Here is a 20,190-nt window from a genome sequence, read left to right as displayed (position 1 = left end):
ATAGCAGCTGGTACTACATGTGACACTGATTACTAACGTGACACCGATTACTAACGTGACACCGATTACTAACGTGACACCGATTACTAACGTGACACCGATTACTAACGTGACACCGATTACTAACGTGACACCGATTACTAACGTGACACCGATTACTAACGTGACACCGATTACTAACGTGACACCGATTACTAACGTGACACCGATTACTAACGTGACACCGATTACTAACGTGACACCGATTACTAACGTGACACCGATTACTAACGTGACACCGATTACTAACGTGACACCGATTACTAACGTGACACCGATTACTAACGTGACACCGATTACTAACGTGACACCGATTACTAACGTGACACCGATTACTAACGTGACACCGATTACTAACGTGACACCGATTACTAACGTGACACCGATTACTAACGTGACACCGATTACTAACGTGACACCGATTACTAACGTGACACCGATTACTAACGTGACACCGATTACTAACGTGACACCGATTACTAACGTGACACCGATTACTAACGTGACACCGATTACTAACGTGACACCGATTACTAACGTGACACCGATTACTAACGTGACACCGATTACTAACGTGACACCGATTACTAACGTGACACCGATTACTAGCGTGACACCGGTTACTAACGTGACACCGATTACTAACGTGACACCGATTACTAACGTGACACCGATTACTAACGTGACACCGATTACTAACGTGACACCGATTACTAACGTGACACCGATTACTAACGTGACACCGATTACTAACGTGACACCGATTACTAGCGTGACACCGGTTACTAACGTGACACTGATTACTAACGTGACACTGATTACTAAGCAAAATTGCTAACGACACAAACCATTTCTTAGAATGCTTAAAAAATGTGAATGTCATCTTTGAGATTAGATCGACTTAACCTCTGAGCTTTATGTTGTTATCTGTTTATAGCATGCACAATCATGCAGTTTACATGGTTACCTGAAAGTATGAACAGAAATTGAGAATTGTGCATCTATAGCGATCTTAAAGGTTGACCTGCAACAAAATTCACATTACAGTTATTTGGTATCAAAAGATTCACCATGTCTTACTCTGCTGTGTTGTAGGTGCAAAATATGTAGAAATGTGATTACAAGCACTTAAAAGCTCAAAAACGAACAGTTAATCGCAGCCATCATGAAAACGTCGTAGTTTGGACTCCCTTTTCAAAACGGCTCAAATGGGACGTAGTTGAACCTGATGGCTTGTTTACATTTTTCTGCAATTTCATTCGTCGAAATATTTTCACAACTATACTTCACGCGTTCAATAAAACCATGTCTATTGTCCTTACGCGTCTATTTCATAATCATTGTAATGATGTCACTTTCAGCACTGATATCTCAAAACCTACCGGAAAAAACTAGTTTTAACCTTAGCTCGAAGGAGTGCATATCATCCTCTGATAAACACGAGTAGCCTGTTGGTCACCTGTAATAGTTAAAAAATGCTGCAAAAATTGATGATCAGATGACGGTCACATGATCAGATTACGAATAAATGATTAGACCAGACTGAAACGAAACTGTAAAGTAGCGAGCATCTATATTTGATAAGAGTTTCTGGTAGAACCTGAAGTGTTTGTCATAAACTAGTGCTACAAAACATTTTATATTGAGCCTTTTATTGGCCTTTATTTCATGTGGTAACATCAGGTGTCACAACAATAACTACAATGTTTGAGTACGTCGTAGAAACAAAGAGATTCCAAACTACGGCGTTTTCGTGATGGCTGCAATTAACTGTTCGTTTTTGAGCTTTTAAGAGCTTGTAATCACATTTCCACATATTTGGCACCTACATCACAGCAGAGTAAGACATGGTGAACATTTTGATACCAAATAACTGTAATATAAATTTTGTTGCAGGTCAACCTTTAAAGATATGGCCAGTGCTGAATCTTTACTATAATAAGAGCTGTTTGAGTCCGTTCGAAGCTACACGAAGAGTGTTAGGAAAAAATTGCATCGATCGGGAATCAAACCTGAAAATTTCTATTTCAAGACTGATTCGGAGTCAAGCGCATTACCGTCTGCACCACTTGACCACCCTTCTACATCTAAGAATAATTGTGTACATACTTATTACACAGAACAATCTCTCACTGTGCACATGACTGTCAGGGGACTAGTACAGTTTTTTTTATGTAAAAGATAAATCTTTAGAAAAAAGCTGATTCGAAAGTTTTAGGATGCTGATAGAAAAGGCACATACATATTAATGATGTTCTAAACACTTGTCCTAACCCAACCCACCACTATTCCACATGCACCCTGCCATGCTCGAGTTGATATACTTTGAACAGACCAACCCACCACTATTCCACATGCACTCTATATATGCATTATATACTACTAGCACTAAGCACTATATACTACTAGCACTAAGCACTATATACTACTAGCACTGAGCACTATATGATACTAGCACTAAGCACTATATACTACTAGCACTAAGCACTATATACTACAAGCACTAATCACTAAATACCACTAGCACTAAGCACTATATACTACTAGCACTAAGCACTATATACTACTATCACTAAGCGCTATATACTACTAGCACTAAACGCTATATACTACTAGCACTACGCACTATATTCTACTAGCACTAAGCACTATATACTACTATCACTAAGCACTATATACTACTAGCACTAAGCACTATATACTACTAGCACTAAGCACTATATACCACTTACGGTTAGGCAGAAGACAAAGAGCATATGTGTGTGAAGTTTGAATGAAGTTGACCAATATTTGGAAATGCATAGCATTTACGGAGACTAACAGTAACATACAGACAATTATTGTGACGCATTTACATGGACAATGGATGATCTAAGATTGCCCATTGAGCCTTGGAAATGTTTACATTTTTTAACGTCACGGAACACCGCTCTTATTATAGTAACGATTAATTCACCACTACTGAAGGAGGTCAATTAGCACAATTGGTAACGTATAACATTTCCACACTGAGATCTAGCCCGTTTTGACAAACTGTTGTTTTTGCGGAGTTGTCCACCGTCGAGCGGGTGAGGAACACAACAGCTTGTCACAAGACGTACTGCACCTGATGCATCAGCTGCACTTCCAGGGAGTTGTTCTCTTCCGTCTATGCAGCTTAGTTGCGATGTTATGTCGGTCGCTCCATTGGTAATCATAACTGATTTCGCGCAAAGAATGATGTAGAAAAAAATAAGATTTCAACGTTTAACCAGCGACCAGCCTCTGCGGTAAACTTTAGTAGAGCTTGAGAACTTAGGCTTCATGAATATAATAGCTTCATGTAAGATCGCAAGATTAGAGTTTCATAATATTATAGTAGACAGTAGATAAAAAGGAGTTTGCTATGAAAGCTACGATTAGCATTTCTGAACTGTTTACCTCCCGTCTCATCAGAAGTATCAAGAGGCACTATCTGATCCAATGCCCGCTGCTCTTCTGCCTCCCGCTTCTTGTCTTCAAGTACCCTTCGATACTCTCGAGGAAAGACCTAGAATGTGTTGAACGCTTACATAAAAGTGGAATTAAAATACAAGAGAGAGGGAAGAGCTCTTATGCTATCCATAAACCTACTAAGAGAAGGAAGAGCTCTTATGCTATCCATAAACCTACTAAGAGAGGGAAGAGCTCTTATGCTATCCATAAACCTACTAAGAGAAGAAAGAGCTCTTATGCTATCCATAAACCTACTAAGAGAAGGAAGAGCTCTTATGCTATCCATAAACCTACTAAGAGAGGGAAGAGCTCTTATGCTATTCATAAACCTACTAAGAGAAGAAAGAGCTCTTATGCTATCCATAAACCTACTAAGAGAGAAAAGAGCTCTTATGCTATCCATAAACCTACTAAGAGAAGGAAGAGCTCTTATGCTATCCATAAACCTACTAAGAGAAGAAAGAGCTCTTATGCTATCCATAAACCTACTAAGAGAAGGAAGAGCTCTTATGCTATCCATAAACCTACTAAGAGAGAAAAGAGCTCTTATGCTATCCATAAACCTACTAAGAGAAGAAAGAGCTCTTATGCTATCCATAAACCTACTAAGAGAAGAAAGAGCTCTTATGCTATCCATAAACCTACTAAGAGAAGGAAGAGCTCTTATGCTATCCATAAACCTACTAAGAGAGGAAAGAGCTCTTATGCTATCCATAAACCTACTAAGAGAGGAAAGAGCTCTTATGCTATCCATAAACCTACTAAGAGAGAAAAGAGCTCTTATGCTATCCATAAACCTACTAAGCAAGCAAAATACAGAATTTCATAAAACTGAACAAATTATTAAACTAATATATAGCAATAGAAATAATAATTCATGCTTATTATACAATGTACATGAGGAAACAGGATTAAATTGTTTTATTCTTCTGAAAACCTATTACAAAGCTGTAATAGGATAAGATTATGATCAGTTCCAGGGTTGATATCGTATGATGAAAAATCGTATGTAGGGGTATAGAAACCATAGTAATTATATAACACAAACATCCCCCAGTGAACATCGTCCAAATTTTATATGAGTGCTGCACATATTAAAAATTAGTAACAAAATAGTATGTTAACCTTAGTAACTATAGCTATCTGCAATAACTTTATTATATTTCGTGAATTTATTGGTTATGATCTGCATTAAAATTTAACGTTACAATGTGCTATGAGAAGTACTATGTACCATAGAGAGTTCTCCCCTTCAACATAGACGTATGTACAACAAAAACTTTGAATTCACTTCGAATAAGTTTAGCTTACTCAACACACGCTTGAAGGTACGTTTTAGCATGTATTTTTAAGTATTTTAAAGAATTTTAGGTTTTTATCACAAAAGTTTTATCACTTATCAGTTTCTGTGTTTGCTTTCACTATTAATTTTAGCTGATCAGTTTAAAACATTTTTCAACCTAATTCGACAGGAAAACTTCGAATGACGCTGTTTTCGTAGTGAAGTGAATATTTGTTAGCGGGTTAAGGGAAGTTGTCTGACCACTAGACCTTCTGTATAAAGGGATGGCAACTCCAACTTTGCAACATGTTTTAACGGGAAAATGTTACCGTTTTACACATGAGAAATGCTGAACTGAAAAAAATCGGTTGTCATGTCTCTTTCAGGCATTGTGAAAATATTTTTGGCGAATGGCATTTCGGTGTCTTTGTTATCTTAACGCACGTAATATGCACACCAACTGTCTAATTTGAACTCAGGTGAAATTTTGTTGAATTCGTATGATGAAATAAGATTTGTATGGTGAGGTGAAAAAATTATCCCGTTCCACTTTGTAAGGTGAAAAATCGTATATCAGGGTAATCGTATCTTGATGGTGCACTGTTTTCTATGTTTCCACTTTATATAGCATTATGAGATCGTTACAGCACAATGATATTTTCAAAACGATCTATTTTGGCATTATAAAACCTTGTGAATCTATTGCCCACGCTTTTAATCCCGTCAAAACAATCTAAATAGCAAAATTTAGCATGTAAACCCATTGCTGGGCAAAATTACAATTTTTTGGTAAAGTGTCTTGTGGGCATTTTATGTCAATATTCTACAGACAGTGAATCTGATTTAAATTTTACTTTCAGTGAACTTATTTTAAAAGACGGTTTTAATGTTCACAGCCTACTACTCCAAGAACAACTCTAAAGAATGACAGGATAACTCCACTGGCAATTGCAGGTAACTTTACTGATATTTACTTTGGTTGTAGTTATAAGAAAATATGCCGGTACTAAAGAACTTGACCTTAAGTAGGAAATTGCAAGCTTTTACCAGCTTTAACAGTCGTGCGACAAAAGTAACTGAAGCTCGAGAAAATACATTAATTTTACTAGTTGGTATCAGTGTGGCAAGCTTGTGCGTCGTGATTTTCTGATCAAAAATTCAAATAATTAGTAAAGATAGACTAGACAACATATTGAGCCCTTAAAAATGCAAAGAGCTGGCTGTTGGTAACAAATATGGTGGCACAAATGTTGGTGGAGTGGATGTACAGCCGTATAACATTAATTCGTTCCAGTGTTGGCATGGTAAGGGCGAAAATGTCATATAGAGAGATGTAGAAATCCATAACACTTATCTAATACAAACACCCCCTGGTAATAAAACATCAAAATTTTATATACATTTTATATATTGCACATAATAAAAATTAGTAAGAAAACAGAATATTAACTTTAGTAACTACAGTTACCTACAGTAACTTCATTGTATGTAGCGGTTATGATCTGCAACAAGATGTAACATTACTATGTACAGTACATACTGTAGGTAGTACGAGTTCTTACCGTAGAGACAGACATATAACATAAACTTTGAATTTAATTTAAATGAGTTTAACTTACCAATCACATACTTGAAGCCGAGTTTTAGTGAGTTTTACTAAACTTTAATTTTTTCAGCCTTAATCTTTATTACCCGTTTCCGGTTTCGTTTTTATTATAACTTATAATAAATAATGCTGAAATGAGAAAGAGTGTCGCATTTATCCCTTTCAAGCATTTTAGTAAAGATTTCGGTGAATAGCAGATCGGCATATTCGTTATTCCAACATATTCAGCACACCGACCACCAATTTTGAATTTCGAGAGACGTTTTTGTTGATGTCGTACAGCAAAAAAAAGCTGTATAAAGAGGACAAAAAACTTTCTACACCAAAGGTGATAAACCATAAAACAGAGACGCTGTAACCTTGGGGTCCACTATACCGAGGCTCTGTCCTTAACCGCTACTAAAATGCATTTCTATTTGCAAGCTTTCAAAGAGCATGAACCAAACATTTGGGCCGAATCTCTGAGTTTAGAAACTAGAGCATGAGTTTGCTTACCACGAGACGGCTATCGTTATTTAGGCAACTTACCCGCTTTAATCTACATGTAAATCATTCATTAACACACATTCGCAATGCGCATGCATGTATTTTATTTTTATTGTATTTTTTATTGTATACTGTGTGATGAGATCTATGGGGCTTCGGCATCGTTGACGTCTGAGGTCATGTCAGTTACGACAAGTGGATCAAACTAGGAGATTACAGAGTCTTGTCCAGTATAAACTCGCGAAGAAGAGATGCCGCAATCGGTATTTGCTATGACACGTGTGAGCAGTTATCTTCATACAACACATATAGCTAGCTTGTTTCTATGCACTAGAACTTTCTTCTTCAGGAAGAGAGGTGGAACCCGACAGCACTAAACCTACTCTAATAATACATCTATCTGCTTTTAGAAGGGCGTGTGAAAAAGTGAAATTTTCTGCCATATTTTGAAAGTTTTGATCACATCACCAGGCACCACACCGGACTTTTTTCAAACTCCTGATTCAACCTTTGCAAATTTTTACTGTCTTAATTTTTTTTCTTCTTACAATAGCTTGTTTTTGTTTGTAATAAGAACATTTAGATAATAATAGACATTAAGTAATTTGCATCTTTCATCGTCAAATGTGAACCTTTACACGCGAACCACTGAATAATTAACTGATTGCTGCCTCATTTAAAAATATCATCAAACTGTGGCTCGACTTTTGTAACTGATAGTTACAAAAGTCGAGCCCCAGTGCGATGAAGTACCTTCATCGCCCAATATCTTTCTAATTTTGTACGTATACATGTTATAACCTTCAGATACATTTATTGGTTCATTTAACAATTTTTTGTGATATGCATATAGTGGCAGTTTCAACAAGTGCTAGACCAAGCAAAAAATAGCAAAGTGGCCATGATCATTACATGTACGTAGCTTATTAAGTTTATTTTATACGCTTTAATAATATTTTGGGTTGTCTATTTAATTTTGTTTCACGTTATTTTGTGAACTATTTATCTTCATTTTTATAATAATTTTTTATGAAGGTCAGGATCGTTGTTTTTGTTGACACGTTTTCCGATGGCCGGTTTTTACTAAAAGCTAGTAGAAAATTTTCCAGGAGTAGTATTATTGAGAATTGGTTAAGCTACAAATAAAAAATAAATTTCTGCTGAATAGTTTGACAAGTTTCTATATAAAAGATGAAATAGGATATGCGTAATCATGGAAAACGTAAATGTAAACGTTAATCAATTTTTAAATTTCAAAAGTTGTTCATTGCAGAGGTCTTGTCTGCGTTTTTAGTTTAACTCGTAATAAAAATAGACTAACCAAACCAAATGATCTAAAAGCACCAAAAAGCAAATTGAAATTTGCCTAACATTTCTGTTTATGTCGTGACAGTCTCATATATACTGCAATAAAATATGACAATAAAACTGAATGCTCTAGTATATGGCAGAACAGAATCAGTAAATTCACTGCGGGAAACTTTGTGGTCAGCACCTGTTAGATGACTTATTGTCATACATATAATATATTGTCATACATATAATATACTTGCTGTGCTACCCGGCGTTGCCCGGACAATAAAAAAGTCTTCGGACAGAAAATTGATTTGTATTTAACATATAACATCATTTGCCATTCTAACTTTCTAACTACATATCATGAGAAAAGTGTTTTGTGTGGTTGAAATAAATTAAGAGAGAAAATAACAACAACCGTGAAGGTTTTCAAACTTTTTCAAACAACTGTAACTTTTAAACTTCATATCATGAGGAAAAGGTTTTGTGAGGGACAACTAAATTAACAACAAATGAAACAACTGTAAAAGTTTTCAAACTACTGTAAATTTAAAATTTCATAACTTTCAGCGACGTACAGTATGTCTTTTAATAACGTAAAGTGGATTCTCAGTTCTCGAACATAATCCGTTCCATAAGGTTGTTGGAGGACCGAGTTGTTCGAGATCCGAAACAATTTTTCCCATGAGAATAAATTTATGTAAATTGTAATTTACATTTAAAATTACTTTGAGAAATATATATATAGATTGTTATACATATAATATATCGTTAAAGCCTTGTTTCTTTTTAATTTGCCAAACAGACCATTTGCAAAGGAACATCTAAACAATATCTTTAAAAGGCCGACTTCAAAGTGTCACACAACCTCCGTCATTTCTCATTTCATTTGACTATCTCATATTTCTCTATTTAGATAGTAGACCATTTTATGTGTTAGCCACCTAAAGAAGACCAGTTAATAGTGGGACTCACCTTGATAAATCGAGAAGCCGCATCAGGCCACTGTTGCAGGAGCCTACAGGCAACCTTTGATCCAGTTCTCTCTTTGAACTCTTGTAAGAGCCCACGAAGCAAGATCAAATCCTCTTCTTCTTCAACTGGGTCAAGGTCAACTGTCTCTTTATTACACTTACTGGCGAAGTCACCATCCCTTCAATCATCAAAGCAATGACAACATTTCTAATGGTAAGTAGTAAGTGGTAATAGTGGTAAGTAATGACCGCATACATGGTACATGTACACGGTACATGTACCAATGGTACATGTACTATTGCAATGGTTTGACGAAGAATTGAAGAGTGCCTTAGCATCTATGGCCTAATCCTTTGGAATAGATTTAGCAACTTCAGACAAAGGTTATGATTTTCCTAATTAGTAGTTCACTCATGCTCCTCTACAATGGATGGCCAGTGATTTAAGGCTGGTTTCCATAGACGCCGCAAGCACCGACGGCAGCAACGCAGGGCTAGCAGCGGTGAAATGTGACCCTACACGGCGAGTACCACCGGTAGTTGCCGGCGGTCAACGCAAGAGTTCAGGGTTGTTCAATTTTCGCGAAGAGCCGCAGGCAAAACATTCCCGAAATGCACTCTACAGGTGGAGATCAACATTTCCAAAATGGCATGGTGAGCGAATGTTGTTCATGTGATTATTAACGATGCAGCTTTATGTGAACAGAAGCCGCCGAGGCTAGGGTCGCAAGTGTTTTGCTGCGCAAGATTACTGCCAGGGTCTCGCAGCCGATATGGGAACCAGGCTTTAAAACACCAACCTGACCTAACCACTTGGCCTGCAACACATGTGCTGACAACTTCTCATAAAACAGATTGTAAATCAAAAGTTTTGACCTAAAGATTTTGAATTAATTGTTGTAAAGTGGGTCAATATGATGACTTGCTGTATGTTGTTAATAGAATCAGCACAGCAAGGATAGCACCGAATTAAAATTAATTACATAATAAAGACAGTTGTTCACAAGTTAATCAAATGAAATTATAAATACATATTTTTTGGCCTAAGCCTCACAAGTGAAACTATTATATCTCCTCACTCAGTATAAGAAGGTATATCACATGCATGTTATTCAAACTGACTATGAGTGTGATGACTTAGCAGTTTTATAAATCTTGAAAATATTGAAAATTAATTGGAATACGACTGTAGTAGTTGAAATGTAGTTGAATTGTTTGTACAAAAGTATCTTTATAGCTGATCGAGTGATATCTTATTTTGGCTTTTAATGTACAATTTTTACTTATTATTTATTGGAAATTAAATTTTCTTAAAAACATCTTTCTTTTGACACTTAAAAAAGGTATAAGTTGAACATACTACATTACTAGACTCCTTTAGACTGCAAGTAAAAATTGGAGACATATTTCAACATACTCATCTATGACAAAAGCGAGACCGCCTGACATTCCAGCAGCGAAGTTTCGTCCAGTTTTGTTGAGGATAACAGCTACACCTCCTGTCATATATTCACATCCATGATCTCCACAGCCCTGCAGGTACCATACACTGCTATAGAATACACTGACACACACTTACATGTACCATACACTGCTATAGAATACACTGACACACACTTACATGTACCATACAATGCTATAGAATACACTGACACACACTTACATGTACCATACAATGCTATAGAATGCACTGATACACACTTACATGTACCCTACAATGCTATAGAATGCACTGACACACACTTACATGTACCATACACTGCTATAAAATGCACTGACACACACTTACATGTACCATACAATGCTTTAGAATGCGCTGACACACACTTACATGTACCATACAATGCTATAGAATACACTGACACACACTTACATGTACCATACAATGCTATAGAATACACTGACACACACTTACATGTACCATACAATGCTATAGAATGCACTGACACACACTTACATGTACCATACACTGCTATAGAATACACTGACACACAACAAGCCTTAGAAATTAAATAAAGGTATCTTCATAGATCTGATCAATGGAGAACTGATTGAGTAGAGACTAGGATATAGAATTGTTGGTCAGGTATATGTCCATGCAAACCAACAAACTACTAGTCTTACTTTGACATCTCTAGAACACAAAGTCACAGTTTGTTATACATAATATATGTAATCGCTATAGTAATAGACATACATGAATGTATTATATGCACACTTATTATATGCACATTTATCTACTACAATATCTGTATTCTACTATCTGTTGTCTGTTATTAAAAGAATAGAAACCTCTTGACATTCTATTCAACTCTTTCGATATCAAATCGATTTTTACAGGGACATAATTAAATATTCGGTAAAATATAGTATTTGACGAGACTGCATACAAATTGTTATAGCTTATGAGCCACAAAGCCAATTAAAGATATTTTAATACCAAGTTATTCAGCACAAAATTTTACATCAGCTGATGCCATGAAAAAGGCTACAATTGTGCTGCAGACTGAGCTCCTCCATTTTTCCAGCTCTTTTGGCTACTACTGTGGGCCTGTTCTGAGCTCCTCCACCTTTCCAGCCCTTTTGGCTACTACTGTGGGCCTGTTCTGAGCTCCTCCACCTTTCCAGCCCGTTTGGCTACTACTGTGGGCCTCTTCTGAGCCAGATGAGTTAGCATAGCTTTATAGCTTTCCTAAATACCCTTTTTTTCATATACAAGTGTATCTCAGTTTAAATCAACAGCATATATATTATACATATATATTATGTCATTCTCACTGGCTGTTGCATAAACTAATACCAAACTCCCCGAACTGAAAAAATGAGGCCCTATTATCACTTGACCAATGATGTCCTTTCTCCCGATGTCATCCTAAATGACATCAATAATGCCAACCTCAACAAAAAACCTGTTATCATAAAGCTGTCTGTTACCAGTATTCATAACTGCTCTCTGATGCATAGTTAAATGTGAGCTACTAACCTCACAAACGGCAATAGCCCCAGAGTTCCTAACGCAGAACCTCTCAGCTGTCTGCCCTCTGAAGAATGCCTTACCAGAGGTCGCTCCATACAAGCAAACGTTTCCTACTATAATGTTGTCTTCAGACTGATAGTCAGCTCTACTTTCAGTTGGAGGGTAGACCACCACCTCCCCGCCTGCCAACATACAACTCCACAACATATTTATGTGCGATTTGGTGCAATTGGTGAAATGGTGATTGGTCCAATAGACCAATTTATCAAAGGGACATTCAGACTAAAACTAATTCATCCAATATATCATTTGGTCTAATGACGATCAGCATAAAGTTGATGTAAAGACAATGATAGAAATACGAAAACTTAAATCATAGACTTGTACAGTGGAACCTCGGTTCTCGAACATAATCCGTTCCAAAAGATTGTTCGCAAACCGAGTGTTCCGAGATCTGAAACAATTATTGCCATTAGAATTAATGTATTTAAATTTTAATCCGTTCCAAACTGAGAAAACCACATCGGTAAAGTATTTCTTTAAACATTTTACACCATAAACTGTACTGTATACTACATACTATAAATGAAAACGGGTAGATATAGATCGTGTTTATTTTAATAAAATATTTTCTACCTATGATGATGAAAACAGAAAACAAAAAGCAAACATTTCGTATGCTTTGCTCTTAAAACATTGAAAACATTCTAGGTTAAGATACAATACCAAAAATTGCAGAAATTGATAATGAAACAGCAAAGAATGCAACAGATCAATTACATCAAAAACTGTGTGAAAACGAAAATATAAACAGCAATGGCACGTTTACTACACATATTTGAATGAGAATCCTCTTCCAAAACAAATTAGGGTAACTCTACTGGAGGAGTTGTCTCCCAAGCAAATCTCTTCGGTAGAGTGACGTCATCCCAGATGGTTCCTTCCTTTTTGTAAATAATTTATGAAGCGTAACTTGCTTCTCCCTTTGTTAACAAATGTTTCTGTGCTGTTTCCGGAGCTGTACCAAACGTTTAATTCTAATGCGCATGCTCCGGCTTGGTCGAGAACCGAATTTATGTTAGAGATCCGAGATGGACAAATCTCAATTTTTTCGGTCGAAAACTGAATTGGCCAAGAACCGGAGCATTCGAGAACCGAGGTTCCACTGTATTCAGCAGACTGAAGCATTCAAGAACCGAGGTTCCACTGTATTCAGCAGACCCAAGCATTCCTGAACCGAGGTTCCACTGTATTCAGCAGACCGAAGCATTCAAGAACCGAGGTTCCACTGTATTCAGCAGACTGAAGCATTCAAGAACCGAGGTTCCACTGTATTCAGCAGACCCAAGCATTCCTGAACCGAGGTTCCGCTGTAATCAATAGACCCAAGCATTCGAGAACCAAGATTCCACTGTATTCAAACCCAAGCATTCGAGAACCGAGGTTCCACTGTATTCAGCAGATCCAAGCATTCGAGAACCAAGGTTCCACTGTATTCAGACCCAAGCATTAGAGAACTGAGGTTCCACTGTATTCAGACCCAAGCATTCGAGAACCGAGGTTCCATTGTATTCAGCAGACCCAAGCAATCGAGAACCAAGGTTCCACTGTATTCAGCAGACCCAAGCATTCGAAAACCGAGGTTCCACAGTATTCAGACCCAAGCATTCGAAAATCGAGGTTCCACTGTATTCAGCAGACCCAAGCATTCGAGAACCGAGGTTCCACTGTATTCAGACCCAAGCATTAGAGAACCGAGGTTCCACTGTATTCAGACCCAAGCATTCGAGAACCAAGGTTCCACTGTATTCAGCAGACCCAAGCGTTCGAGAACCGAGGTTCCACTGTATTCAGACCAAGCATTCGAGAACCGAGGTTCCACTGTATTCAGACCCAAGCATTCGAGAACCGAGGTTCCACTGTATTCAGACCCTAGCATTCGAGAACCGAGGTTCCACTGTATTCAGACCCAAGCATTAGAGAACCAAGGGTTCACTGTATTCAGACCCAAGTTAAAATAGCAGAAATGTCATTGCAGTATATGTAAAGTCAGGTAATTTTTGTGTCCGAAAAAACTTTATAAAATACAAAAAAAGAAGTGAAAATTTAATATGATAAACAAGGTTATAACTATACTGATAGCTCAAAATTTACTGCTAATGATGGCACAGTTTCTGGCATGAAGACTCTATTTTGTTGCAAAATATTCCAAACTAATCGTATATTTTGATGATATGGTTTCAGACTAATTGTGTCGTTGGACCAAATGTTCTATTAGGCGAGTTGATTTTAGACGGAGCTTTTGGCATTGGAATTGGACCGATCGTCATTAGACCAAGCGTCTGGAACCGGTTCATGTGTGAGTATAGAAAATAAAAGCAGTGTTTGAAGCTCGCGACTGAAAGAAAACGCTCACCCAGGAGTTATAACACCCTGTGAGCTATAGCTTGTGAGCAAAATACAATATAAAGCAGATCTTTAAACATGAAGACAACACAAAACTTGATGAATGAGTTTTTTATCCTGAAGCAACGACGTTAATCACGTTGCTTCAAGATAGAAAGATTGAGTATGATATGATGGCTGCCGAGCTTACTACAAGTAGAGGCCGTTCAAGTGTTCAAGAGCCATCATTGTACAAACAATGTCTCTGTGACCTTGACCGGACATGTCTCCAGTAGCAACTGGAGACATGCCCAGGTGCAGAGGGTATTTTAAGGTTGGATGACATTAACATCACCACCTGTGGCCTTTTTTGAGAATTGAAACCCAACCTGCTGTTCATAGGTCCTGCTGTTGGCACGTCAGGCATGCTAGACCATGGCTAATCTCTTTAATCATAATAAAGCTTTCATGAATGAGTCATTGTAGTAAATGCTTTTTTAAGTAGAACACATTTAACCGATAATTTTTCATCAGTCACAGAAACACAACAACACAACTCAACACTCCAAAACAACTGTCACCTTTGATAAAATAACTCAACACTCCAAAGCAACTGTCACCTTTGGTAAAATAACTCAACACTCCAAAGCAACTGTCACCTTTGGTAAAATAGCCCAAACACTCCAAAGCAACTGTCACCTTTGGTAAAATAACTCAAACACTTCAAAGCAACTGTCACCTTTGGTAAAATAACTCAAACACTCCAAAGTAACTGTCACCTTTGGTAAAATAACTCAAACACTCCAAAGTAACTGTCACCTTTGGTAAAATAACTCAAACACTCCAAAGCAACTGTCACCTTTGATAAAATAACTCAAACATTCCAAAGCAACTGTCACCTTTGGTAAAATAACTCAAACACTCCAAAGCAACTGTCACCTTTGATAAAATAACTCAACACTCCAAAGCAACTGTCACCTTTAGTAAAATAACTCAAACACTCCAAAGTAACTGTCACCTTTGGTAAAATAACTCAAACACTCCAAAGCAACTGTCACCTTTGATAAAATAACTCAAACATTCCAAAGCAACTGTCACCTTTGGTAAAATAACTCAAACACTCCAAAGCAACTGTCACCTTTGGTAAAATAACTCGAACACTCCAAAGCAACTGTCACCTTTGGTAAAATAGCTCAAACACTCCAAAGCAACTGTCATCTTTGATAAAATAACTCAAACACTCCAAAGCAACTGTCACCTTTGGTAAAACAACTCAAACAGTGTAAAGACAACTGAGAAGACTAAAAGTCAGAAAATGTAAGATTGCTCCTACCGGAGAGTCCCTTTCCCACATAGTCATTGGCGTCACCTTCCAGTGTCACATTTACTCCTCGCACGAGGAAGGCGCAGAATGCCTGGCCGGCAGAGCCATTTAGCTTTATGCTTATGCTAGCACCGGGAGGAAGACCAGTTTCCCCATACCTCCTGCAATGAGTCAAGCGGCTTTAGATTATTCTTTGAAAATAAAATGTCTATTATTATTATAATACTAAAGCTATGGTATAGTTTGGCTTTAACTTTACAGTCTACACTCTATGTGTTTGAACATATTGCCTTATTCCATGTGCCATTCTTATTTCATTATTTATGCTTTATTGGACTTACAGTTTGCACTGTAAGTACACTTTATATAGGTGGTCTGTAAGTACACTTTATATAGGTGGTCTGTAAGTACACTTTATATAGGTGGTCTGTAAGTACACTTTATATAGGTGGTCTGTAAGTACACTTTATATAGATGGTCTGTAAGTTCACTTTTTATAGGTGGTCTGTAAGTTCACTTTTTATAGGTGATCTGTAAGTATGTACACTTTTTAAAGGTGCATTTCCTCAACTCCAAACATTTATCAGATATGACCTGCTAGCATTGAGGTTTCCATGGTTTGATCTCAGTAAAATCCCATCAAGTATCCCATCTATATACATTATATATATAGAAAATGTTACTCCTTATCAAAGGTGTGACATGAGAACGTTGCATACTGTATTACATAAGATCTACGTGTACTTCATATCTTACTTATGTTTATTCACACCGTGATACCTTCTATTGTTACCTACAATGCCTTTTTACCGCCCACTACACATTTTAATAACTGTTTTGGCAGTTTGCCACATATGCACAAACAGTACGTCACACATGCAAAAATAGTACGTCACATATGCACATACAGTATGTCACACATGCACAAATAGTACGCCACATATGCACATACAGTATGTCACACATGCACAAATAGTACGTCACATATGCACATACAGTATGTCACATATGCAATCACAGCATGTCACATATGCAATCACAGCATGTCACATATGCAATCACAGCATGTCACATATGCACATACAGTATGTCACATATGCAATCACAGCATGTCACATATGCAATCACAGCATGTCACATATGCAATCACAGCATGTCACATATGCAATCACAGCATGTCACATATGCAATCACAGCATGTCACATATGCAATCACACCATGTCACATATGCAATCACAGCATGTCACATATGCAATCACAGCATGTCACATATGCAATCACAGCATGTCACATATGCATCACAGCATGTCACATATGCAATCACAGCATGTCACATATGCAATCACAGCATGTCACATATGCAATCACAGCATGTCACATATGCAATCACAGCATGTCACATATGCAATCACAGCATGTCACATATGCAATCACAGCATGTCACATATGCAATCACAGCATGTCACATATGCAATCACAGCATGTCACATATGCAATCACAGCATGTCACATATGCAATCACAGCATGTCACATATGCAATCACAGCATGTCACATATGCAATCACAGCATGTCACATATGCATCACAGCATGTCACATATGCATCACAGCATGTCACATATGCAATCACACCATGTCACATATGCAATCACAGCATGTCACATATGCAATCACACCATGTCACATATGCAATCACACCATGTCACATATGCAATCACAGCATGTCACATATGCAATCACACCATGTCACATATGCAATCACAGCATGTCACATATGCAATCACAGCATGTCACATATGCAATCACAGCATGTCACATATGCATCACAGCATGTCACATATGCATCACAGCATGTCACATATGCAATCACACCATGTCACATATGCAATCACAGCATGTCACATATGCAATCACAGCATGTCACATATGCAATCACACCATGTCACATATGCAATCACACCATGTCACATATGCAATCACAGCATGTCACATATGCAATCACAGCATGTCACATATGCAATCACAGCATGTCACATATGCACAAACAGCGAAAAAATGAACAGTTTAAGATTTGTAGATCAGCTAAAATAATAGACTTGGAATTTGCTGTTGAATGATTTGGAAACTAATAAAACAAAATGAAAAATTAGGCAATATTAATCTTTGTTGATTTGATCGATAGAAATAGTAATATGTCAAAAGTAATATATCAGAAGTAATATAGCAATAATAATATAGCAATAATAATATAACAATAATAATATGGCAACAGTAATATAACAATAGTACTAGAAATTCCACTGTCATACAGCCCACGACCAAAGTGATATTGGAAAAAAGAAAGGGTACTGATGGTTGAGAAATGCAATATTAGCAGTCAAATAGGATAACTGCAATGGTAGCTGTAATGTGCTGGGTGTTATTATATACAACAAATAGCAATAATGAAAGGAAAAGATTATATGTTTATATCTCTTCTCCTGCAAAAAAAGAAATGCAATATTGGCCAATATTAGAAGTAAAATGCACTGATATTATTAGAATAACCAATATTATTTATATAGTAATAATAAAAAACCAATGCATAATTTTGTTTACATTTCAAAACGGCATAGCTAACAATATCACGAAGTTGCGATATTTATATAGATTTTTAGAAAATCTGTACTACGTCGTCATTGTCCTGTAGTCATCCAAACTTATAATTAATTATTGCAATAATCTCATTAGAACCGTTAGAAAAAATATCATCGTCATGCCTTTACTTACACTGCGTTAGATTTTTAGAAAGTCTGTACTACGTAGTCATTGTTCTGTAGTCATCCAAGCTTATAATTAATTATTGTAATAATCTCATAAGAAACGTTAAAAATATCATCGTCATTTGCTTTACTTATACTGCGTTGGACATCAGTTAGAATGGGAAAGTATTCAAATGCGTCGGCAAATGAAAATGAAAAAATTGAAATCGGCAAAAATGAAACGATTTCTGTACTCCTATGTTAATTGCCAAAACCTTCGGCAGTTCGACAATGTTATAGACTGGTGAAAAGTGCACGTTATTTTTTCGTGAACTGCGCAAGACTTCATCGTTCTATTATCTGTCCCTCGGCGTTTCAATTTTCGGTCTTAACTTTTATTAAACCAAGGTTTTCAAGTGTTTTGTGGCGATTTTCGTTGAAATTAATCTGTTTATTTGTGTATAATCCGATCAGATGGGTAAGTTTTAAGATATTATCGAAGGTTTATAAAGACTTGGTAACATATTTAAATAGATTTAAATGTGTTTTGTAAAGTTATTATACTTTAACGACTTTACATTCCGATGCTTAAATTCGTTGATGAAATTTCTTGACGAGGGTTCGTCTCATTGTTGATGAATAATTTTCGTAAGTTGTGTGCATATGCATTTATCATAAAAACTCCCCCACTTCGCTCCGCTTGTTCGGTCGTGGGAATATAACAACAATAATATAGCAAAATAATATAGCAATAGTAATATAGCAATAGTAATATAGCAATAGTAATATAGCAATAATAATATAGCAATAGTAATATAGCAATAGTAATATATCAATAATATAGCAATAGTAATATAGCAATAGTAATATAGCAATAGTAATATAGCAATAGTAATATAGCAATAGTAATATAGCAATAGTAATATAGCAATAGTAATATAGCAATAGTAATATAACAATAATAATAATACAATAGTAATATAGCAATAGTAATATATCAATAATATAGCAATAGTAATATAGCAATAGTAATATAGCAATAGTAATATAGCAATAGTAATATAGCAATAGTAATATAACAATAGTATTAGTAACATAAAATTTAGATTTTGTAGCGGTGAGTTTCCGCACAAATTAAGCTTGACAATAATATTTTTGTAGCAAATCTTTTTGAGACGGCATTAGATTAAATTATAGTAGATAATTATCAAAGACAGTAGTAGGAGCATGTCATTCATCTGCAGTACAGCACAATAGCAAGCATGACTAATCCTTATAGAAGGCTTAAAGCACATAAATTACATATTTTTTAATTATATATTTCAATACATCAGAGTCTTGGCTTTCGAATGAGCCTATATTCAATACACAAAGAATAATAGAACTATGAAAAACCGGGTGTCAAAAGTATGTACTGCAAAAAAAACACTTGCTTCAGGTTCTCAAAATGTGATGTCACAATTATTATTTAGCCTTAAGTAGTCGATCCCTTTCGCTGCCATTGAGGTTGCGCTTTTCTGTGACAATCGGTGCTGTTAAACCCGGAGAGCGCTAATAATAAACTAGGATTCTAGATAATCAACAATGCTCGCGATCGTGCTAACG

At 36.5% G+C, this 20,190-nt stretch overlaps 1 protein-coding gene across 1 annotated transcript in view; it reads right to left on the bottom strand.

Annotated features, from left to right (window-relative positions):
- Positions 1–20,190, bottom strand: part of LOC137408792 (uncharacterized) — a 109,830-nt gene that overhangs the window by 26,896 nt on the left and 62,744 nt on the right. The window contains exons 28-32 of the mRNA XM_068095378.1: positions 15,853–16,004; positions 12,141–12,316; positions 10,575–10,690; positions 9,159–9,336; positions 3,460–3,568 (exon numbers count right to left, since the gene is read on the bottom strand). Coding sequence (XP_067951479.1) covers positions 3,460–3,568; positions 9,159–9,336; positions 10,575–10,690; positions 12,141–12,316; positions 15,853–16,004 — 731 coding nt within the window. The remainder of the gene's footprint in view (positions 1–3,459; positions 3,569–9,158; positions 9,337–10,574; positions 10,691–12,140; positions 12,317–15,852; positions 16,005–20,190) is intronic.

Source organism: Watersipora subatra, chromosome 11, assembly GCF_963576615.1.
Source record: "Watersipora subatra chromosome 11, tzWatSuba1.1, whole genome shotgun sequence".
In the NCBI taxonomy this organism is placed as follows: domain Eukaryota; kingdom Metazoa; phylum Bryozoa; class Gymnolaemata; order Cheilostomatida; family Watersiporidae; genus Watersipora; species Watersipora subatra.
This window is presented reverse-complemented; position numbering and strand designations above follow the sequence as displayed.